General features: G+C 37.2%; 1 protein-coding gene across 3 annotated transcripts in view; it reads left to right on the top strand.

The window, feature by feature from the left end:
- LOC131046359 (protein HESO1) overlaps positions 1-25834 on the top strand; it is a 208327-nt gene that overhangs the window by 76262 nt on the left and 106231 nt on the right. For all 3 annotated transcript variants that reach the window (XM_057980088.2, XM_057980089.2, XM_057980090.2), the window contains 2 exons: positions 3009-3193; positions 3558-3653. In XM_057980088.2, coding sequence (XP_057836071.2) covers positions 3009-3193; positions 3558-3653 — 281 coding nt within the window. The remainder of the gene's footprint in view (positions 1-3008; positions 3194-3557; positions 3654-25834) is intronic.

Genomic DNA, 25834 nt, shown 5'->3' with positions numbered 1-25834 from the left:
AAAATGTTTCTTACTTATATGTTGGAAAAAAATACCAAGTGTAATTGTAAATGAGAACCACAATGGTATAGGCTAAGCTGCAGAATTTTGAGCTTCTTAGTGAAAAAGTGATTTGTTTACTAAAACATAAAAAATTTCAAGTTGTAAGCACTTGCTCTTTGTAAGCATTGTTGCTGAAAATACAGTTGATATATGAATTTGTTTTCTTCTTTCTGGTTTCAGTGAATTGCATCTAACTCCATCTGTGGTGGCATCTGAAAGAAACTTAAGCGATGCTAACAATATAATAAAAATAATTACATTGGGCCCCTTAAAACTTCAAATTCTGGGGTTTCATTTTGTTTCCTTAAAACTTATTTATTTCATTATTACATTCACTTTGGTCAAATGCACCTTTGGAGTATTCATAATTACTTGTTATAACATGATGCTCAAGGCCGGGTATGCAATGCCATTTATAATTACCATTTTTGAAAAATTTGATTTGTTGGGTAGTAAATATTTAAAAGAGTTTTAAGATCTGTAAAATAGCTATGAGTTGAAAAATTTGGACCAAATCAGACAAATCTGGGCATTGCAAAAAAATCTGGAGCTATCCAGATCTGAATCCAGATCCATCTGAATTTGATTACCATGCCATTCATGTCTTTTCAGGGAATTTAAACCACATTCACTGTTTTTCCTTCACATAAAAGAATTTTTGATTCCGAGTTTTGTGTGTGATGCTTGTTACTCTATTTTAAAGATCTCTAAATCTTTTGAAGCATTATGTTCTGGAATCTATGTTATGAGTAAGTATTATGATGTATGGTACTAAACTTATTTTGTCAGCCGTAAATACCTTCATGTACAATTTTCAAGGCAGACATAAAAATATTACAAAGTTGGCCACAATCTAAGATACTCTAGTCTCAAAGTGTTAGATGAAATAATGTCATAACCCCTCTTTGGACATGGGATTAAATAAAGACGATAATTAAAACATTTATTAATTAACATTAATAATATTGGAAAATCGTCTCATTTATGAGACTTCATGATTTTCCTCTAATATATGCTTATTAATGTTTATTATTTGTTATGTTTATTATTTATTATTATTAACGTTCATATTTCAATTATTAATATTATATTAACTATTAAAGAAGTTTTACCATAAAATACTATTAAAACATAAAATAGATATATTGAATATATTACATTTACCATATAACGTGTTATTTAATAAATATAAACATGAATTGTCAAAATACATTATGAGTATTATTTGGAATAATATCATATTAATACAATGCCATTAATAGAACCGATATACAATATAAATTATTTATGCTCTCCTTAAACCACACTTAAGAAGAGCGAGTATAAAACCTGAATTGAATAATTATTACTAATTTAATATTTATTAATGAAAGATTAATTGAAATTATTAAATAGTTGTTTATTTATTAGATAACATTATTTAATTAGTATTTATTAATAATAATAATATAAGTAATATAAATAAATAAATAATAATAAAATAAATACCCGGTGAGTGCATACGAGTAAAGATAATGCCAAATTGATGTTCCCACCCTTGTCATCACACTATTGATATTTCACACCACTTATCAATTTTGTGGAGTCTCTAAAAGAGAAAAAAAATGTAAAAGGATAGACAGTTCGAGTATGTGAAGTCTGATGAAAATCACTGATACATTTTAATAGCAATACCATTACCGGTCTCCACCGATATTTTCACGACAACTATGATGTCAAAGATAGGATGAAGTATATTATGAGGTAAATTGGTATCAATGGTTTATAAGATTCAAATTGAGAAGGAATGAGCGGAAGATTATTAATATTCAGTCCTCACATCGTAATGGCATGAAGAAAAATACCCTATAGGAGTTCTGGAAGCAATGATATATTCTACTGAAGCTTATGTAAGCCAACATATGTCAAATTTATAGCTATCAAAGTTATATGCCGATATTATCATTCCTTGTGGAAGAGACAACCGTGTTGCTACTGAATTGATAGTGCGACATACCCAAACAAGCTTGGGGAACGTGAATTGTAGAAGCTGATATCTCAAGAGCCCTAATAGATTGAATAAGAAGATCATCCCTTCAACACAGTATGAGAGGGAATATCAAGGACTGATTTGAATTGCCAGTCATCCCCTCTAATCGTAACAATAATCTTCTACGAATGTAGGCATAACGATCCTCAAGGAAGAAACATATATGTTTGATATCAAAATCACTAATATCATTTGAAAACACAAGCTATCGAAAGGATTAAGGAAACTACCATTTCAAGAGGATAATGCTCGCATTAACTAATCACAGTTAGTTAATTAATTAATGAAGAGACATGAATGAATAGATATTACAAATAGACGCAAAATGGGACACATCCGTTCACCTCATAACTCATCAAGGATATTAAATGATGGTCATTAACTCCACCCAAGGACGTCGTGGGGAATGCAATATATTTTGTTTTATCGTCTAGTGTTGGATCGCTCATAAGAGCAAAGGCCAAAGGCCCAATTATCTTGTGCATAATCCGATTAGAGGCATATATCAGAAACAGCACCAAGCACTGTATCGCTGTAAGTGATATATTACCTTCTGCATCTTCATAACGGAATATCAGAAACAGCTACCGTCCAGCATAGCATACTTTTTCATTGTCATATCAGAGAAAGCTAATGTCATTTAGCAGTAACATGTATTAATGTAAAGATCGAGATAATCTTATCATTATTGAATTGCATTCAGTGTTAATAATCATTATTTGTCAACCAAATTACAAGTATAACCCATTGTTTGTTATAAGTATTATTGGTTAAATGAGGAAAGAAGTCTCTTGCAATTGGTCTTTGCAAGTTAATTGTCCTTGTTTATAAGTTATTAAAAAATGAGACATTACAAATAATCACTTATTGCTTATATTTTTGCACTTTTAATGTTCTTCCCTTCTTGAAATCCCTTAATTTTGTTTAACAACTGCAGGTAGAGGAATGGTCTATGGTGTTCTACCTGTGCTGAGAGCCATTGTTCCCGTTTTGAAATTTGTTGACTGTAGAAGTGGAATTGAGTGTGACATTTCAATTGAGAATAAAGATGGAATCCTGAAATCAGAGATGTTGCGGATGTTTTCTTCAATTGACGACAGATTTCAGAAGCTTTGCTATCTGGTTCGTTTGACATCCCTTTCTGTATGTGGAAGCTTGCTAGATTTGTTTTTCTTTTACTGCATAACAAGTGGCACCCAAACTGTTCAAATCAAAAGGACTTTGGTTTGATTGCTTAATATCGGATTATTGAGAATAAAGTAATTGATGTTTAATCTTGGCAGGCCTATTGCCATATCAGGTTTCAACCTAAGCTAATACAATAGGTTATTGTAATTACTCGGCAGTGCTGAAAGAGTTATAAATGATTTCATTTTGAAGTTATAAATTAGGATACCCACTTGCTTAATTCTGTAGACTGAAAGTTGATGAGGGGCAAAAGCAATTGTTTTTTTAAAGTGTGTTCTAACTTCTTGCTCTTCTGTAGATGAAAGCTTGGGCTAAAGCACACAATATCAATAGCTCAAGGGATAGGACGCTAAATTCTCTGTCAATCATCCTTTTAGTTGCTTTACACCTGCAGGTACCTATTTTTAATTCTTTTCCTATTTTATATTGCATTTCTTTACAGCCACTTCTCACCTTCACTGGTGGTCTTTCTGTTTCAATTGTTTTTTGTAATGTGCACACTTGAGTTGTTTGTTTGTCTTAACTATCCTCTTTAAAATTTGTAGCAACTTGAAAGGAAACCTGAATCATATAACTAAGAAGGGTGGTTGGAATATCACAAGAGACTAAGAGAAAGAGAAAGCAAAGCAAACACTCAAAGTATGGCAGTACTGCATAAGCACACAATTAATAGAAGCAGATTCATTGCATATTTGAGGAATACTACCTAATAGTTACGTGGGATGGTGCACTTTTTTCTGTCACAAGCATATTTTTTGTAAACTAAAGAAAGAGTAATAGTTGAATGACTTATTGCAATATTAAATTGCAAACGAAGCTTTTTAGTTGCAAAACTGAAAATATCCAAACAGCTATCCAAAATCAGCAGCATATTGAATTGAAACAAACTTCTCAACTATATGGATAATTCTAGGAATGCTTCATTGTATTATTGACGTCATAAATAAAAAATCTCTTTGATTTTATGTTTAGAATCATAAATGAGTACTTCATATGAATATTTTGATTGGGAATGCATTGAAATCAAATGATAGGTGAATTCCTCTTCTTGAATTCTTCATGATGTCACGTACACTCCTAAGATCTCATATGTGAACAACAATCAAGAGAGCCTTGATGAACACGTCTTTTTGAGATGCGACTTTAAATGGCTGAGATCTTTTCTCCAGATTGCCCCATCCAGGTGTCTTAAGCTGAATAGGAATAGAGTCACATAGCAAACGGGCAAGAGATCTAACCCTCAATGCTATTTAAACATGCTGAAATTTACATGGTCGCTTAAGAGGCTTAGAGATCTTCATACATAAGCTTAACCATGCAAATAATATATAAGATTGGTGGGTAAAACTGATGTACCCTGTAACGTCCTGCAACAGAACCCTAGAGGATAAGAGCTAAATACACATGAAATGCATGGAAATAATTTTTTTTTGAAGAATTAAAGTGTCATCATGCATAACATATACAAGTATCATGCTTGAACCTCAAGATAAGATCAAACTGCTGATAACCGACAATGCACAAGCAAAAGACTAAACACTTGAAACTACAAACGAACAAGGGGAAAGGTCTCCCAGACCTTAGGACAAGGTCTAAGAGGTGTTTAGGGACACACATGACCATCCCCAAAGTTGTCAAGCTTGATAAAACAAACATGACAAACTGCTAGTGTCACGGATGGGCTCCGGTGAACCCCTAGTTGCAAACGCACATCCCTGATACCATCCAAACTCGCTCAAAACCTACTCAATACCTCTTTGAGGGTTCCTTGACATTGCTACCTTCGCAATGTATCGAAAACGGGTCAAACAGGTAGGACCCTTGTGGGTCTGAGGACATTGGAGCTAACGTGCACAAGTGTTCTTAACTAGTGCATGCGTCCCTGGACGCGTTGATGTTCTTGAGACGCACATTCCTCCAAAACTAGAGAGCTTCCTGGTTGGATTGTATGAAGCCTTGGACACCCCAAACCCCTAGGTGAAGACGAAATGTGCATCCTGCCCAAGAATTAGGAGAAAATGATGAAAAGGTGAGAAAATGGGTTGAGTGACCCCGTGTCACCAAATGGCTCCTATGAGACAAGGCGAAGTCTGGGTGAACTCATTTCACCACAACTCAACCCACAACATGCACAACTAGCACATTTGGACACAAAAGAGTCCAACACAACTAAAATCCACAATTGGATTCCATGAAACACTCATCAGATGGTTTTGGTTAAGCTTGCATTGGTTCTAAAGGCTCAATTCCACTATCACTCAGTCAATCTCTTATGACCTCAATAGGAGATGATTAAATCAATCTCTGACACTATGAGAATCACAACTATGTTCATTTTAAAGAACCAATGGAAGTGTTCGTAGGATAACCACATAAAAGACCATGAAGAGAGAAACATGCAAGATCATGCTTGGTGTCCGGTTGCAACACCTATCCACATACAGATGCATTAATACGTTACATCAAGTTACAAATTACGTTCAACTCCTCTTGGAGTGTTCAAAATACAAATCATCCATGATTACAATGCTTGATACAATATGCAATGATTACGATTTGCAAGAAATGAAATGAGGAAAGGAAAGGAAAGGAAAGGAAAGGGGCTTTTATAGTTCACGATGCCAACCATCTATGTATGGGTCCACACATGGGTTAGAGCAGTATGGGGCTACCTCGTACTCCTTGCGGTAGGTACCTAACTGTACTACGAACGAGGCGTGCATTCCTTACCCCCTTGTGGGATTTGAACTTGTGACCTCTCTTTCAAGAGCACATGTTCGGAGAAAGAACAACTGTTGAGGAAGGAGGAAGAACTCTTCAAGCTGCTCACGATCCAAGTCCTCCAGTCTCCAGCGGTCGTTGGCAATGCCACTTGACCATGTGGAACCCTTAGGTCCACCCCATCGTGCTCGTGGTGATAGTCACATTGCCCAGGCCCCAAACAATCATGCAAACATGCAAGGGGAGTAATAGTCTCACACGAGCAAATATGGAGCAACACCTAACATGAATTACATCAACAATGAAGAACATAATGTCAGATCAAGGTAAAAGATGGTAAAGCCATAATTCCAAGCAATCAATCTCATGTACCAATATGACTATTCTCAACAAAGAGGAGCAACATCAAAGCATCAAGAATGAGTCCACTCATCAACCAAACATCAAAGAGATAATAAGGCCAAAGGCCAACATATAAAGATTCCACATGAATCCATAAAAGAGCACTGTCACCATGGAAGGCATATCATCTTTTGAGTGCTACTCATATCTACAGGGCTAGGTACTTAGAGAACAAGAGCATGGAGTGTCATTGTGTAGCATGAAGGGATGTCTCACACGCAACTGATTAGCTCTCTCATATAGACGAGGAGATCCGATCATGCCAAATCAACACCACACGGATGGCTAGGGCTTCCAACTTATCCTTAGTCTATTGTAATGTTCCCTTCTCATTGATGACCTTCTAGTGGTCCATTAGCCTATCCCTGAGACTCGTAGGCTAGGTTGAATGAAGAATGAAGGGTCCAGCATTGATGAAACGAGAACTTACTATTTTTAGTAAGTCAGGGGATGGCTATTTTGGTGACACTGTCCTACTGAGCTCTCCATGCTCTATCTCTGGGCGCGAAGATCATGCTTTTCGGAGCATTAGTTCTTGACTTACTAATTTTAGTAAGTGGCAGTATGGCATAATTCTATTTTTGGCAGTAGATAGGGTCCTGATTCTGCAACAGTTCAGTGGTCATCCTGGCTCAGTTTCATCCTGGTTTTGACAATTATCAGTACGGGAGTCATATGTGACAAATTAAATATTATTTCCTTATCATAAGGTTTAATATTTAATTAATCTGATTAATTGCTACTGATTTATTGAATTTGGGATTAATGCTTATTTTTATCCTAAGTATTTGGCGAAATTCATGTGTAATAAGGGATGTCAAATTTATTTGGAGGGATATTATCATTATATTACATCTCTATTATTTGCCAAGTAATTAACGTGGGTCCATGCCTTCTTGGCGTGAGGTTTGACTTAGGAGAATGGTGCTACACATGGGTCCACGTGAGGTGAAATGAAATGCTAATGAAGGAAGTGGAGTTTGGGGGAAATTTGCATTTGAATTTGGTTGATGAGAAGTTATAAATAAGAGCCTTGGGCTCTCATTTGGGGTATCTTGAAAAATTGTAATGTTATGTTGCCGGTTTGGCGACAGAACTTGAGGCTTCGGAGTGCGTCTCCCTAGTGCTACCTGGTTTCGTACTTGAAATATAGTACCTGGCTGTGCATCGTCTTCTCCTACATTCTCAGAGTTTGCTATAGACATTTTTGGTGGAAGTGATTATGGAGACTTGCTGGTTTTGCTTGTGGCTGAAGCACATTTTCTATCACACCTTTCTGCTGGAGCGACCGACGGTTATGGGTATTAGCTCTATCCTCCTTCCTAGCCATTGTGATACATTGTGTGAGTTTTTAGCAATTTTAATTAACCAATGAATTTCCTAGACAAAATCGAACTTCCTAGGCATAGCGTGGGTTTTTGTACTTGCATTGGGATGTGTGCCAAATAAATATTGGGTTGTTTGGGTTGTAGTTTGGATTGGTTGCTGTTGTGAGTGATATATTGTGGGTTTGGGACTGATTTGAGTTGATTTGGGTGAAAAATGAGGGAGTTATGAGCATTTTGGTGTTTCCATAGGCTGCTGATTTGTACTTTCAGCCTGCAGATTGGTTGTAACAGAAATTTATATTCTTGCTGTAGAAATCTGCATTACTCTTCTCATCTTATCTCTATTTTGTAAGGTTGTTTCAGTAGTACTGATCAACCATTCTTGCTGTTCTTATTTGTAATCCCCACTGCATAAGTGGAAGAGGCTGGCTTGCCGCCTTCTTGCTTTGTAATTCAGTTTATGTACTCAGTCCTCCCATTGAATAAGTGGTCGAGTGATAAGTTTAATACAATGGTCTTCCCGCTGAAATATGCGGTAGAGTGATAGCTTAATGTAATGTCCTCCCGCTGAAATATGCGGTAGAGTGATTGAGTTTCAGTTTCTTGTTATTTTTCCTTGGCTGGTTTATCGCCAAGAGTTTGGTTTCTATCCTGCTGGATAAGCAGAAGGGGCTGGCTTGCCGCCCAGGCATTGTAATTTTTCAGTTTGTTTTATGGTGCTAACGATCCTCGGAACACCGTATGCTCTCACCCTCCCAGATTTGGCTCTTGGTGAACAAAAGGTGGAAGGGTTCCCTTTCAACAGTTTGGATTATTTCTCTAACCTTAACGGGTTGTTGTGTTTGCTTGTAACTCTTACTGTTAAAAACAATTTTTTTTTTTACTGGGATATTACATCTAGACAAGCCTCAACGCATGAGAGGGGCATCCACTTAATCTTATTTAATGTCTTATCCCAACCCAAGTTTTAATCATTGTTTTCACTTGATTATCAAAATGTCTAATGAGTTACCTTGGTGGCCCCTTTGTGCTTGGCCCTCATTGGACATCACTCCCATGATTGCTATTACCTCCCTACGCTCAAAGAAATCCAAATCATGAAACCAAATGATAAAGATACCAATTTGCAAGACTATAAATTTCATCAATTGAGCCCAAGATCCTTATTGCACAACAAATATTCACATGCCATTTTCACATACAACCATAGCATACTCAATTGGTGATAATGCCAAGAAAATGGATCCGAATCAATCCTTTAATAAAATTTACTGATATAATATCATGATTCCACAAAATAAATTCTAATCTAAAATAACAAATTCCAACTTTTACTCAAATCACATTTTGGACTAAAACCATTCATGGAGGCCATCCATTGATGAACCCCCCAAAAGCTTAAAATTTCTAACAATTAAAATCGAAAATCTGGGAAAACCCATTGATCTATAACTACACAACACTCCAAAAATGCAATAAAATTCACATTTCATCCATCCATCAAAAATTGGGCCGAGTTTCCCCATATCAATCATAATTTTCAAAATTTGAAAATAGATTTAAATGCACAACGAAAAGACTAAATTCGAATCATAGAAATATTTTAAATTCATTTATAAGCCATTTGCAACAAGAATCTGTTGAAATTGTTGTGATTGATGTCAAGGGCATGCAGTCATCTGGAAGTTGTCATTGATGTCAAAGGAGCTTAGTGAAGATTATTGAACATGTTTTTAGTGTAAAGTATATTCAATTTCTATTGAAGAACAAGTTTAAAACTAGTAATGCTATGTGATTGCAATTTATTATTTTGTGTCTAACAATTCTGATTTATTTATGTGCAGACTGTGGGAGAGAGATCATTTAATATTTTCTATGACTTCTCCAAATGAATTCAGTTGGTATGTATATCATTTAGGCAACCGGTCAATAGGTGTATTGACCGGTCATGCCTTTTAGGCATGACCGATCAATGCACCCATTGATCGGTGCCTTTTCAATATATGTTTGTTTTATCTCTTAACAAATACTATAATGAATCGGTTCATATAAACCGCGATAATCATATTGCAAATCATGACTAGGATCGATGCCTTAATGCACTCGATAACCAAAGGTGCATTGTATATTTGAATCGGCACTCTATTAACAACAACATTTAGTTAAGTCCGATACACGTTGCAATATTATTAAGTTCGATATATGGATTATTACCAACAACAAGATAAGTATTGTCAGCATGATTAAACAGTATAAATAACGGCATATATAAGTATGGTTTTACTTATCTTGCAGGAGCTATAATGCATTAACACTCCCTCTTAGCTCTGGAAGATAGGTAACTTGCATCACATTTCTCTTTCATAACAAAGACAATGTCAGTCATCAAAATCTATATCATGTGCAATATCATCAAAACATATGATATGAAAAATAAAAGAACATCACTTGAGCATGTTTATAAAGTATCACCTAAGCATGTGATACAAATATTTATCAAGATATCACCTAAACATGTGATATCTGTATTGCCTAAACATGCAATACTTTTAAGGATAATCCATATGAGAAGTGTTAAGTTCTCATCATATCCAAGTTGTGATAAGTGCAATAACATTTTATAAATGTTTCTCACAACACAGTCATGACACATCCATGACTTACCAGAGATCCAACATGATCACTGGTTGAGATATCACCTAAGCATGTGATATCAGTATTGCCTAAACATGCAATACAAGGATAACCATATGAGAAGTGTTAAGATTCTCATCATATCCAGGTTGTGATAAGTGCAATAACATTTTATAAATGTTTTATCACAACGCAGTCATAGCACATCCATGACTTACCAGAGATCCAACATGATCGCTGGTTTGACTACCATAAGATCGTCACCTTATGATGTCTACATACCAGTGTTTAGTATCTAAGAGATCGTCACCTCTTAGATATGAACATAGGTGGCAAAGAAAAACCAAAGATTGTCAGTTCTTAGGGTTTAATTTTGTTTTTTGAGAGGTTTTCTTTTAAAGTTTTAAACTCTTTAAATCTACTTAAGATCTCTTCTGATTCTTTACATTTCAGAAAGTAGATCCAAGTCTTCCTAGAGTAGTGTTGACGTGGATGAAATCGCATTGCTGCAAACTTCATACGGCCAACGCAGAATAGAATAGCCGACTGATTATCCTACTCTCTCTTGAGATAAGGAAGTCTCTAATGCTGTTTTCTAAGTTTGATCAAAGGAGACTACCTCAAGGTTTCTTTTGTCAGGTCTTGATTGCGGGATCTCTCAGTGGCTTGATGTGTTTATGCTGGAAACACAAGGGGGACTTACGTTTAACTGGCAACAAGCTAGTCTGTTGTGATTCTCGAATTATGCAATAAAGAGCAAAAGGAAAGGGTTAGGAGATCTAAAACTAACAACACGGGTATGCGGGTAGACGGATTCCAAATAACCAATTCCTGTTTGGCCAGAATGGCTCACAACCTTGCAGGAACGGTGCAATCTTCAAAGGGACTTGGAAGATTTTCAGATTGGAGACGCATGGCTAAGCACCCAATTCTGGCGCAGCTCAGACGAACACCTGCAATTGAACTAAGCACAATCGAAGGCTTAGGTTAACCACACAAAAGGATACACAATCAGTATATCCTCAGTGGTATGAGCCCGAATCTATCAAATACCTGCACACCCAAAATAGAAAGATCTATCTAAAATGCTGAAAGAAACCATGCGAACAGGATGAAAACAAGACAATAAACACCAAATCAATGTTTATATATTGATCTCATCTGCCTATTACAACAATTTCTGTAGCATCTCTATGCTACTGCTAAGATCTAACCTATTCTAACTCTAAAATCTAACTATCTAGCAATTTCTAACAATCTCTAACAATCTAACTATCTAACAATCTAACAATCTAACCCTTTACAGAAGAAAGGCCTCTGCCTTTTATAGATATTACAATTTTGAATCAGAGGCCAGGATGGACTGCATCCAAGGGCCCTGATCTGTCTTCCAGAAGCTGGCAGCCTTGACCCATGCCTAATTAATCCTCAGTTATCCAACCAGCAACTATCTCAACTACCTGCCACTATTTGGCTTTAATTCAGGTCTATCCAATCTTCTTGGTGGTTGGGAATAGTTATCCACAAAAATATCTTGCACGGGACCCATAGGCAGTTTACAATAAAGCAATTTCAGCTTTTTAGGAATTGAATTCCTGGAATTAAATCCATCTGTGCACTTTTCGAGAATGCATAGACTGAGTGTTCTTTTGCCTTTTGCCTTCAATTTCGCCAGTGGACTTCATCTATGTTCAACGACACGATTCCCAATGCTCGGTTGCTCTTGCGCTCCTGCATCTTTTCTTTTCCAATCTTTAGCGCCTGGCCTTGAATTGCGATCCTTCCTCGATTTGCGTTTCAGGTCTCTCTCCTGGTTCTTCGATGACGTCCTGCGATCAACCAATTTCACTTGATTAAATTAATTTGAAAAATTAAATAATCTAATTTTAACAAACATTAAATTTAGTTACGACGTCTGGCTTGAGAAGCTCTTTGCGGGATGTATCTTGAAAATGCTTCTCTTTCTCTTCGATTGTGAAATCTGATCCTTGGTTTTTTATTTCTGCATATTTTACCTTTGGAGTCTTGGACGTTTTAAATGGGTTTATGGCGCGATTCTGGAGGTTTGGAGAACTTCTGCAAATTTTAAAACTCTAACTCTCATGCTTTTCTGGTAAATTTCGGAGAACGGAGGGCACCTTTTGAAATTTGCAAAAAATTTGCGACCCTTCGGCGTTTTTGCAAATTTGGAGCATTTGAACTTTTGAATTTTCAAAACCTTTCACTTTTGGCTCATGGGTCCGAAGTTTGAGGACTTAAGGCGAATTTCGGACTTTGCCATCCTTTTGCAAATTTCGGAGCTTACATATATTTCGCAAATTTTAAAGGCAAATTCGGACCCAAGGGCCACTTTGCAGCTCTTCACGTTTTTTAGTTTCTCCCCAAGGGTCAAAAATGGACTTTCGCGCTTTCGGAACTGGAGGCGCTTTTAAAAGATTTCGCACTTTAAACTTTTCTTCGGGGGTCCGAAAATAGACCTAAGTGCCTTTTCGGACTTTCGGACCTAGTGCGTCCTCCTCTTTTTTTTTTTTTTAAAAAAACATTTCGCCCTTTTGAAAAACCTCGGACCTGGCGTCCGAAAATAAGGTTTTAAGCGATTTCGGGGGGCGGAGGCGTTTTGCGTTTTAAACTTCGGACCTGGGGCGTGTTTTAAACATTTCGCGATTTCCTTTTACCTTTCATTTTGGAGCTAGGGTCCGAAAATGGGTCTAAGGCGAATTTTGGAACTTGGAACACTTTTGCAAAATCGCGTTTTTAACATTTCGCCCCTAGGGTCCGAAAATGGACAGTTAAAAGTGTTTTTCGGACCTTGAAACACTTTTTGCGATTTCGTCATATTTAGAAATTTCGGCCCCAGGGTCCGAAAATGATGTTTAAAGGTGAATTTCGGACCTTGAAACACTTTTAACCTTTTCAACTTTTGGCTTCTGGGTCCGAAATTGAGCATATGGAATATAACATTTAAGTATAAGTACTTTAAGTTATATTCCATATATACTTTCAGGATGTTTGAGAGTGGTTTCAGACCTCCAAGAGTTATATTGCAAATTCTAGTTTTTGGAGGTTTCCTCAGTTTTCAGAGTTAGCCAAATTTCAGGATCAGGGAATTCCAGACTTAGCCAAATTTCAGGATCAGGACAGAAAGGCACAAACTGGGGGTCCCTGTCCAAGACGGGGATGGGTGTGCGATTCGCACAACAAGTAGTCATCAACAAAAATTACATAGTAAAAGTATCCCCCTAGAGAGGGTAGGGACATAGGTCCACATACATCAGAATGAACTAATTCCAAAACTTTGCTAGTTTTCCTAGTACTATTCTGAAATGTACTTTTGGTATTCTTACCTAGGGCACATCCTTTGCATGCCTCTGAATGATATTGCTTCAACTTAGGTAGACCTGTGACAAGGTTTCCCATAGTTGACAAAGCTCCATAATTCAGATGGCCTAATCTCCTGTGCCACACTTCATTTGCATTAGTGGCTTCATGGATCAAGGCTAGATTGGGCTCTGTGCATAGCTCATACAAATAGCCTTGCCTTTGGCCATTGACCTTAGCGTTCTTGATGGAAGATTTCTTTGGCCAAGCCAACACTTTGTTTTCCATGAAGGTCACTTTGTATCCTTGATCTTCTAGTGCTGATATGGAGATTAGATTTCTTCTGATGCCAAGAACATATAGTACCTCTTCAAGTCGTAATGACATGCCTGTCTTTAGTTTGATGGTGCAGGTTCCAATTCCTTTGACTGGATGTGATGAATCATTTCCGATGTGTTGTGACATTTTCACACATCGCCCCATTGCAAATGGGGACCCCTGCTTTTTTTCTTTTTGGGGTTTGTTTTTTAAGGTCTTTTTCCGTTAGCCTTTGCATTTTGAGTGTCGCCAAGGCGATCACATGGATAGCAAGTCCTGCTTGAGTGATGTCCTGATCCTGAAATTTTGGCCAAGTCTGGAATGTCCTGATCCTGAAATTTGACTAAGTCTGGAAACTGAAAAACCTCCAAAAACTAGATTTTGCAATATAGCTCCTGGAGGTTTGAAACCACTCTCAAACATCCTGAAAGTATATATGGAATATTACTTAAAGTATAAGTGACTCACTTATACTTAAATGTTATATTCCATAAAAATTATCCTGATAGAGAGTTCAAAAAGTCAAATTTTGCCCCTGTCCTTCACTGAGGGTCCAGAGCGAATTTCGCTCCTGTCCCTCTCCAAGGGTCCAAGGTGAATCGTTCCTGTCCCTCTTCAAGGGTCCAAGGCGAAAAGGCTTATTTGAGTCATTCCTGACCTTGTTTGGTTAAATTGAGACATCAAATGCATGGTGGAGGACGAAATGAACGTAATAGATCATCCAAATTTGATTAAAGACAATGAAATGATGGAGTTTTGCCTAGAAGGGTAATTTCGCTCCTGTCCTTCACTGAAGGACCAGAGCGATTTTCTTTATATACACATTTTTAGACCTTTCTTGGACTTGAACTCTTATTCATGGCGTGTAACAAGATGATATCTTCCTTAGCCAAGGCATTTCATGATGAAAGATGAAGCATTTTGGCCTAGAGGGCAAAAAGCGCTCCTGTCCCTCACTGAAGGACCGGAGCTTGATTTTCAAATTTGCACTCTTCTTGCAGGATCAAGACAATTTTATGATTTGAAGAGACCAAGGAAAACATGATTTATCCATTGAATATAATTTAAGTGGTCCACAAAGGAGGAAATCAACCCAAATGACAAGAAGTGCTCCTGTCCCTCACTGAAGGACCATGGCGTCTTTTCAAAATTCTCCTCTTTGTTTAAGATTTTGAGGCAAAACCTGACTTGGATAGGAGGGAGCAATGATGTTTTATGCCTTATATACGATTGAGGGTTTAAAGAACAAAGAAATATACCAAGATGTAAAAAGGCGCTCCTGTCCCTCTCCAAGGGTCCAGAGCGATTTTCTAAAAGGTGCAAATTTCTTGCAAAGGACAAGGCAAGTTTGTGATTGAAATGAATGGAATAAGGTATGTTTAGCCCGTTGAAGATAATTTGGAAGGCTAGCGAAGGACGAATAAGCTTGAAATTGCAAAATCGCTCCTGTCCCTCTCCAAGGACCAGGGCGAAAAATATATTATCTAGCTCTTCTCTCCAAGTTTAGACTAATCTAGGCCAAGGCGCAAGTTTGAAAGAGTGTTTAAAATGCTTCGAAGTGGAATAGAGATGCAAGACTTGCAAATTTTGATGACGATTGGCAAAAGCGCTCCTGTCCCTCACTGAAGGACCAGGGCGAAATCTCCAAATATGCCCATTTACCTTACATTTTGAGATGCTATTTTCGTTTCTAAGACTCAAAAGGGAGTGAAGTGTGATATTCTACGCCTGGAGGGTAATTTGAAGATTAATGTGATCAAGAATTTGCACAAGGACTCAAAAGCGCTCCTGTCCCTCACTGAAGGACCAGGGCGATTTTTATGAAATCAACAATTTCCCTCCGAGATTGTCCTAAGGCAAGATTGTGCAAGATGAAAAAGTCTTCTAAGGCATGGTGAACAAGGTTTGACTCCAAAAACTTGATGATCCTAGGCTAAAATGCAAAAGGCGCTATGAAAGAGATCATCACTTACCCCACATTGAGAGTTGGCAATTAAAAGACGAAGGATTGAGAGCAAAAGTGAAAAGGCGCTCCTGTCCCTCACCAAGGGTCCAGGGCGAAATTGGTGATGTCCTTCATTTTCACATCATTTGAGCGTTGATATTTTAACTTTGAGGCCTTTGGAGATATTGAATCAAATTCGCATTAAATTAAGGCATTTTTAATTTAATAAATTAATTTTTAAGCCTTGAAATTAATAAAAATTCCCTTGGAGGCATTTAAAATTAATTTTTATTAAATTAAAATTAAATGTGGAGCGCACAAGGCATTATTTTGTCTTTATTTATCAAGTCGGCCTTGGAGGGAAGAGGGGTGAGCGCTCTATAAGAGAGGAGTGTTGTGGACAAATTCAAATCATTCAATCATCCTTTCAAGTGCGAATTTGGAGAGCTAATTGAAGGTGCGAAATCTAGCTGGAGTGGATCGAATTTCTACTAAGTGTGGAGACTAAGGAGGGCGAAATTCATCCAAGGGAGGACTATAATCAAAGCTTGTCCATCAAAATCCGGTCCTCTTCCTTCTTTTTTCAAGGTTTTGTACTTAAATACTCAAAGGAAGGTATGAAGAATGATTTTTGAAGTTCTTATTCAAGAGTTATTGTGATCCCATTGCAAATTTGTAAAGTCTAAGTCTTGAAGATCCAAATTCCATTCATTGTTAATTTGAAAATGTGTAATTCTTGATTTATCATGACTTTTTTTCAAATTAATATCTTAAGTTTTACCTTTGAAAGGTCTTAAATTTCATGCTTTAAGGTTTGATGCTTAAAAGACTAACTTTAATATTTTGTGTAGGCATCAAATGGAGATCCCAGAGTTGGAAGATCAAGCAAGGACAAGGGCGACCTCATCCAGCCTAGCATCAACAGGGACGACCTTCTTTGATCTAGCATCATCAGGATAAGGGCGAGCTCTTCCAGTCCGGTATTCCAAGGTGAGGTACATCATCATCCTGCAAATCAAGGACACAAGAAGTCAGAGCAAAGGGTTCGTTGAAGAAGCAGATAGTTCCAGATGAATTAATTAAAGCTAGCTTCTCAACAACATCAAGTTGAATATCTACCAAGTTACAAGTGTTAGACGAGGTGGCATCCTAGTCATCATTTCTACAGTCGGTGTGGTCCACCTCAGCATGTCCTGATTCAATGTACCTAACTCATGGGAGGTGGCACAAACTTCGATGTACCTACCCCAGCTATCCATTGGTCGATTTTTCCAGAGAAGACATGTGTCCAATTAATACAATTATTTCATTGGTCGAGCATTAAATGTTATGTAATGGTTGTAACAAACCCTAATTAGGGTTTTTATTGTTGAATCTTGGCCATTGATTTCGAATTGATCTAAGCCATCGAATTGTATTAAGGGCACTATATAAGCCCCGACTCTTCATTTTGTAAAGGCAGTTGGAAGCAGTTAGAGAGTAGTAGAGAGTGAGTAGTCAGTTGATATAATAGCAATTAGAGTAGAGTAGAGAGAGAAGGCAAAGATTGTTGCCAAGATGTTGTTTTAAAAGACTTGTAACTTCATTGAAGAAATGGTGAGATTCATGGGTCGATTCGACAATTTGCATGGTCTCTATACTTCTCATATTTGATTTCATGTTATTAGATGAGTGGAAGAAATGTGCTTGATTGATGGTGGAATTCGTATATCCATACTACTAGCAGTTTATTGATTGCAGACTTGCCTTGTGTAGTCAACTGGAATCACTCAGCTTAAGCTTAACTTCAATTGTCGCTTCTTCATTGATATGCATCAGCCTGATGGTGTCTATGCCTGCAGTGATGATTTGAACATCATAAAGCTTTCCTTCGAAGATCGCACTAACCTTGTGGAGATGGTCCTGGGATGTCAAAACAAGACTTAGTTAGAATTCCATCAAAGATCATTCATTGCTCTTACATTCTTAGTGTTAGGATTAGATCCTTTCCTCGCCCTCGTCTTTTTTCCTTTTTTTCAAATCTAAGGCAGTAAAATCCTGTGTTCCAGCAATATTCAAAGCAAATCAGAAGTTCAGTCATCAAGTGTAAGTCCCCTTGTGATTCCAGCAAATCACATCATACCACAGAGAGCTTATCCACACATAGAGATCCTACAACAAAGAACCTTGAAGTCACCCTGATTGATCCTTTTCGCGATATCTTCAACATTTAGAGGATAAGGTACCCTTGGGTATTTTATTCTGTGTTTGATAGTGTACAAAATACACGTCAACACGATGGTCACTTCCTCATCATCCTCCTCTATCATGGAGTCTAGTACTTCTCTAAAACCGGTGATGTGTCTGGTTGAACCACTGTCGATCACCCATGAGTTAGATTTGTTTGAAGCATGGCTTGTAAGTGCTGAGTAGAGGACATAGTTCTCGGAGTCATTTTCTCTTTTGGATTTCCTCACTATGGCAAATGTGGCTTGCTTTCCTTTCTCTGGGCATTTTGCAACATAGTGTCTGAATTTGTCACACCTATAACATTGAACATGTGATAGGTCTTTCTTTGTAGTGTTCTTGCCTTGATGAGCTTTTCTCTTCCTAAATTGCTTCTTCTTGAACTTTTTATTAGTGTTTGTATTTAGGACTTGCAAGTCTTTGTCTATATTCTTCTGTTTTATTCCTACCTTGTTCAATCTTGATTCTTCTTGTAGACAGTCATCTCTTAATCTTTCAAACTTGGGATATTTAGACCTAGCACTGATGCCTTGGACGAATGTGTTCCATCCACTAGGCAACCCATCTAGAGCAATGAGTGTTAACTCTTTGCTTTGGATCTCGTATCCAAGGGAAGCTAAGTCATCTCTTAGGCTTGATATCCGCATAAAGTAGGAGTTAATTGTTTCCCCTTTGTTCATACTAATATGATTGATCTCTCGTTTCAAAGCCAGAGAACGACTTGCATTTGATATCTCAAATGTTCTTTCGAGTGCTTTGAACATTTTATAAGCCATCTCATACTTTTTAATGATGGGCATTATGTTATTCTTACCCCATCCACTATTATTTTAATAGCTTTTTCATTTCCCTCAATCCATGTTGATTTGTCAGGTTCATCTTCTGGTTGTGCATTTTCAGTTTGAACATATGAATCAACTTTGTTTTCTCTCAAAATCATTTTGATTCTAAACTTCCAAGCTGAAAAATCTTCGCTACCTCCGAGTCTATCTTCGAATCTGATAGCGTTGGCCATTTTAGAAATGTGATGTAGTTTATAACTTTGTTCTTGAATTTATCAAAATTGAATAGCCTTAGGTTCGATTACCGTGGCTCTGATACCATGTAAAGTATATTCAATTTCTATTGAAGAACAAGTTTAAAACTAGTAATGCTATGTGATTGCAATTTATTATTTTTGTGTCTAACAATTCTGATTTATTTATGTGCAGACTGTGGGAGAGAGATCATTAAAATATTTTCTATGACTTCTCCGAATGAATTCAGTTGGTATATATATCATTTAGGCAACTGGTCAATAGGTGTATTGACCGATCATGCCTTTTAGGCATGACCGATCAATGCACTCATTGATCGGTGCCTTTTCAATATATGTTTGTTTTATCTCTTAACAAATACTATAATGAATCGGTTCATATAAACCGCGATAATCATATTGCAAATCATGACTAGGATCGGTGCCTTAATGCACCCGATAACCAAAGGCACATTGTATATTTGAATCGGCGCTCTATTAACAACAGTATTTAGTTAAGTCCGATACATGTTGCAATATTATTAAGTTCGATATATGGATTATTATCAACAACAAGATAAGTATTGTCAGCATGATTAAACAGTATAAATAACGGCATATATAAGTATGGTTTTACTTATCTTGCAGGAGCTATAATGCATTAACAGTCAGACCTGCTGCAGATACTGAGGACTTTTAATATACCTTCAACAGTGAACATCCAGGTTCAAGAGTACACCTTCAAATTATGAGCAATATCATGGTTGATATGCTTTGAACAGCTGACTTCATAAACAGAGAATTCATGCCAACTACTGTAATAGATATGCTTGATAAAAATTGATCAAGAAAGACATCAGGTATTGAATGATTGGTTTATGAACAGCGTAGTATGCAGTGATTATAAAGATCAAGACAGCAATATGAATGATAACCAGCAAACCAAGTTGTCTACAACAATATGGAAATCTGTTTAGCAATTTAGAGAAGAGTCTATGTGGTCAATAACAATATGAATCAGAAAAGCATATGATGGAAGTATAACACAAACCATCAATGGAAGACAAACTGGTGATCATCATGTTAATCATATTAACATATTCTAAGGCAGTAGTTATTGTAAAAGAAAGGCAACAACTAAAAGTCTAAAACCATTAAAAAGAAAGTCAAGCATATAAAACAAAATTTGAATAAGACAAAATTAGAATAACAACAAAAATTTAATAAGACAAAAATGTCTTATACAAATCGTAGCATATGAAAAATATAATTTAATCAGCAATTAAAAGAACAGCGATTCAAGCAAATACTCAAAAGCTGTGATCTCTTTGTTTCTGTGAATAAAGACAAACTTATATAAGACAAATTTTGTCTTATTAACACTTCATCAAAATGAACAAGTCAAATAATTGGTGTTTTCACCGATAGTTATAAAACAGTCAAATTAATTAAATTGTCAATATAAAATCACCAATGAAGTGTTGACCAATATAGAATCATCGATGATTAAATTAATCATATTTACTTTAATGAATTATTTCCTTCTATGTAAGGACAAGATCAACGGATGTGTCTCCTCACGAAGGGGTAAAGATGAAGGCATATAAAGAACATTGAAAATCGATTTTTTAATGGTGGTGATGATAAGATGATATATCGATTAATATATACACCAGATTAAAAGGTGTCTGCAGTTTGCTGCGTAGAAGTATGTTGTGTGATGTGTTAAGAGTAATGTGAGTTGAGAATGTGGTGTGTGAAAGTGTACAGTGCTGAAGAAATAATTCTGGAACAAAAAGTACACTGCTGTGTGTAGGGTGTGTGTGAAGATCAATCATATACACAAGAAGATATATGAATATGAATATACAGATTTAAAAGAGGACAGTATACAAGACAAATTAATTCACAAATGATGAATATATACAAGAAGATGATAGAGCATATAGTGAATGATTTGTGTAATTCTTGTGACTAAATTGGGAACAAACTATTGGCAGATTTGAAGATAATGTGGGAACTTCATAGAAGATATTGTGGTAGATCTATAAGTAACTTATAGCAGATTGGTGGAGGAGTTCATAGAAGATTTTTTTTGAAGAAATTATGATAGATTTTTGAAGAGATCATAACAAATTTGTGGAAGATATGTATGCAGATATAGAAGGAAGATATTCATATCATTTATCAGCAGATTTAATATGAGAAGATTATCTCAGATTTGATGAGAAGAATATGAAAAGATTATTACAGATTTGTGAAAGAAGTTATGACAGATTTGTGAAAAGGTTATAGCAGATTGTGTAAGAAGTCATCCATCACCCGTTGTCATAGCAACATTGTCTCAAGGTGGAATTTTGAAGAAGTGGGTTGGTGCTCACGAATTCTAAAGTGGGAGTTGGTGCTTCCTGTGGGTTGGTGCTCTCAAACATAGGGTTTGGTGCCTCTAGTAGTTTGTGTTACAAGTACGGTTGCCGTTGCACCAAAAGATCGACCTGTTAATGCCCGATACAACCACTAGACTTATAGAATCCACATGAGGCGGTTAAGCCATGTCACAAACCTGAGCGCTGCGCTGCGCAACACAAGGAGACCAAGGGCGCACACCTTGCAAGAATTCCCCCTCTCCAGCGCAAGCGAGGGGTTTGAACCTGTGACCAAGCTCTGATACCACTTGTTACAAGTGCGGTTGCCATTGCACCAAAAGATCGACCTGTTAATGCCCGATACAACCACTAGACTTATAGAATGCACAGGAGGCGGTTAAGGCATGTCACAAACTCGAGCACTGCATTGCACAACACAAGTAGACCAAGGGCACACACCTTGCAACAGGTTGGTGCCTACAAACATTGTAAAAGAAGAAATTTATAAAAGCATTGATTTGCCTTGGTTTTCTCCCATAAGGGTTTCCACGTAGATATCTTGTGTTCTATTTGTGTTCATATTAGTTAAATCACACATGATTGTTGGTGTGCAATGAATATGTTAATGAGATAAGTTATATACTTGTGATTGAAGTTGAAAAAGTTTAAATTGATTGTTATATTGATTACCGCCCCGCCCTCTCAATTTAACCGTGTGCTCTTCAATTGGTATCAAAGCGGGTGCCTTCTATACAACCTATCCGCTTGAAGGTAGAACGTGTGAGCACATATGGGAAAAAGAAAAGGAAATAAAGGAAAAGGAAATACTAAAAGGAGTATTAATAAAAAGGCATCAAGTATAAGGAATGAAGTAATAGATGATGAGTTCTTTGAAAGAAAAACCCATTCTATATGTAGTGATGATTGTATTGATAACTTTAATCACAAAAGCTTGCACCCTTGCTGAGCTATCAACTCAACAACCTTGTGAAACATGGAAACAACCCCGAAGTGTGGGACCTTGCGCAAGGGGGTTGAATCTCCGGAGAAGGCCGACTTCCTTCTCAATCCAGGTGCAGATGTTGAACCAACTCAACACTTCAAAACTTACTCCTAAGCCTATCCTAATTCTTGAAGAGGAAAAGAGAAGAGAGAAATGCTTAAAATAAAAAGCGCTAATGCACCAAGAAGAGATTGTTTCTTTCCCTACCCGAAATGACATAAAGAATCAACTGAAATACCCAGGAGATGCACAAACTTCAGTTGTATGAGTGACTCCAATGCATGTATGGAGGTTAGAATTTGCTGAATGTCAAGGGGTAGAAGGTTTCCCACAACTCACACTCAGAAATAAATTAACACAACATATATGAGAGAAGAGCCACAAAACATACACCTATGATGAAGGTAAGGAAACATACACAGTATACATAAGTTGAAGGAAGGCAAGAATGGTGATCTCAATTCATTATAAGGCCAATGGCCAAACTTACAATTCCATAAATGCAAGATAAATACAAGAGAAGTGAAAGAGCATAGAATAGCTCAAGCGAGCAGGGAGAGAACCCTTTACAATGAGGCTTAACAACCTTTATATAGAAAATTGGTTACAAGAGTGATCATGACCCCTGTGTGTGCAGGGAAATGTCAGTCTGGGAGTGCAAGGAAGTGCATGCACCTGACTTTCTGTACTTGCAAGCAACCTAGCCATACCTTGAAAATGCAACTATGAGAAGGGTGGATTGACTAACCTTCCAAAGTCAGAGCATGCAGACATGACATAAGTTACCACAACAAGCATGGCCCTGTACCTCTCTTGATGGAAATCCTACCAAAATCATTAAATGCATCCCTGTGGCTCCACAAAAGAAGGTGCACAATTCACAAAACTCATCAGAGCATGTAAAGCTTTGAGTGTTGATCACGCCATCTGGAAGTGTTGCAAGCCAGAAAGAAGTCTGAGGACTTCGGAAACTCGGGTTCCCGAAGTGGGGAAGACAAAGAAGGAACTTCGGAATGTCAGGGCTTCGGAGTTCCGGGAAAGAGAGAAGGAGACAAGAGAAGGAACCTCGGAACCTCGGGGTTCCGGAGTTCCGGGGAAGAGGAAGGAGACAAAGCAAGGAACTTCAGAACCTCGGGGTTTCGGAGTTGCAGGAAAAGAAAAGGGCAAGGGAAAGGAACTTCAGAACCTCGGGGTTCGCTCGGGGTTCCGGAGTTCCGGGAAAGGAAAAGGCCAAGGGGAGGAACTTTGGAAAATCGCGGTTCTAGAGTTCCTGAGAGAAAAAAGGGAGGGCTAAGGAAGGATCTTCGGAACCTCAGGGTTTCGGAGTTCCAGGGAAGGGAAGAAGAAGTGGAGGGAACTTCGGAACCTTGGGGTTCCGGAGTTCCGGAGAAGGCAAGGAAAAGGAACTTCGGAACCTCAGGGTTTCTGGAGTTCTGGAGAACAGAAGAGGAGGGGGAAGGAAATGGAGGAACTTCGAAACCTCGGGTTCCAGAGTTCCGGGAAGAGAAAGTAGAGGCAGCAAAGGGAAGGAACTTCGGAACCTCGGGGTTTCGGAGTATCGGGGAACATGAAAGAAAAGGAAGCAAAGGGAACTTCGGAACCTCGGGGTTTCGGAGTTCAGGGGAAGAGAGAAAAGGCTAAGGAAGGAACTTCCTCTAGACAAGACAACACTTCTCACCTCATAATTCTTTTGCTTTTCTCCTTGATCAATTGGGGCAGCGCTGGTCCATGGATCGTATCTCTGATCAGTTCTTACTGATAGACCAAGGGTGTCATAAAATGACAACAATAACATAGAAGTCAGCAAATATGATGAAGTGACAAGTGAAGATGACTTTGAGAGTGAAATAAAGGAAAAGACAATAGGAGAAGAGAATATTGAAGATGATGATTCAAGCAATAGCTTGAGCAATAAATCTGATGCAAAGGAAGCTCTTTTTGATAAAGATCACAAAGAAGGATTTGATGCATATGAAGAAGAAGAAGAAGAAAAAAGGCATGTAGTGAAGAAGAGGATGTAGATCTCATGAAAGAACTTCATTATGCTTACAAGGAAACTGAAAAACTCAAGAAGAAGATTGCAAAACAAAAGGCACCAATTCAAGAATTGTGTACAGCTGAAGAAGAATCAAATGAAATAATTGAAAATCTGAAAGTACAACTAGAAGAGGCCAAACGGACTGAGGATGTAATGAAAGATCAATTCGAGGAAAAGAAATTAGATTGTGATAGATTAAAAGTTGATATTGACTCCTTAAGAAAGGAATTGGAAAACTCAATGAAATAGTTAGATCATTCAAAAGAGGCTACCAGCTCTAAGGATGTGGACTCTGCACAAAAAGAAGATGAAAAACCAAGGAACTACATGAAGGCTCTTATGAAGGACAAAAAGGATGAGATTAAGAAAGAAACTACAATCCTACCAAATACTAATCCACTTTCAAACGAAAACAAGGACAATTGGAGAAAGCCTCTTCATCAAAGACAACCATATATCCGTAGGAGTTACTATTCTTTTAATGGATATTGTTTCTCATGTTACAAATTCGGTCACAAAGCAATAAACTATAGAAGTCATGAAAGGAATGTTCCAAACTTCACTCGAAGGAATTATAATTAATTGTTCTCCTTTAATGAATTATGATGTTATGTGTTACAAGTGCAACAACTTTGGACATACATCACGTTTTTGTAGAACCATCTTTGATGAGCCTCCAAGACAAAACTAGATGGAGAAGAATGCCAAGAACAAACAAAAGGGAAAACCTAAAAAGATTTGGAAAAAGAAGATAGCAAAAAGAGAAGGAGAAACCACTGCAAGTGCAACTTGCGCGTCATATACCTCCTAGTTCATTAGGAGAAGTATGATTTTAGGGGAAGCCTATAGCTGCACTATCATATAGCCCCAATGAAAAGACTAAAGATGAAAAAGAGAATTCATGGTTGAAAATAAGATGAGAATGATATTAAAAATCAATGAATTTGTAATTATGTTTTGGTAGAAGAAAACTACATATTTACCATTTGAGTAGATAAGAATATTTCAAAACAATAAAGATGTAGACAATCCAAAAGATGTATGCTTATTGGACAAGCATATGTTGATAAAAATTGATCATGTAAAGTTGAATGGTATGCTTATAATCCAAGCGTCTCTTCTGATAAAGTGATGTCATAGAAAAGAAGGATGATAGTATGATGAAAAGGAAAGCTACAACAAAGAGGAAATGATTGCATTGATGTCAAGAACCATGAAAGGAACCTTCAAATATAATCTAAAGCACAAAGAGAAGAATCAA

The sequence above is a fragment of the Cryptomeria japonica genome, chromosome 8 (genome assembly GCF_030272615.1).
Source record: "Cryptomeria japonica chromosome 8, Sugi_1.0, whole genome shotgun sequence".
NCBI classification, from domain to species: domain Eukaryota; kingdom Viridiplantae; phylum Streptophyta; class Pinopsida; order Cupressales; family Cupressaceae; genus Cryptomeria; species Cryptomeria japonica.
This window is presented reverse-complemented; position numbering and strand designations above follow the sequence as displayed.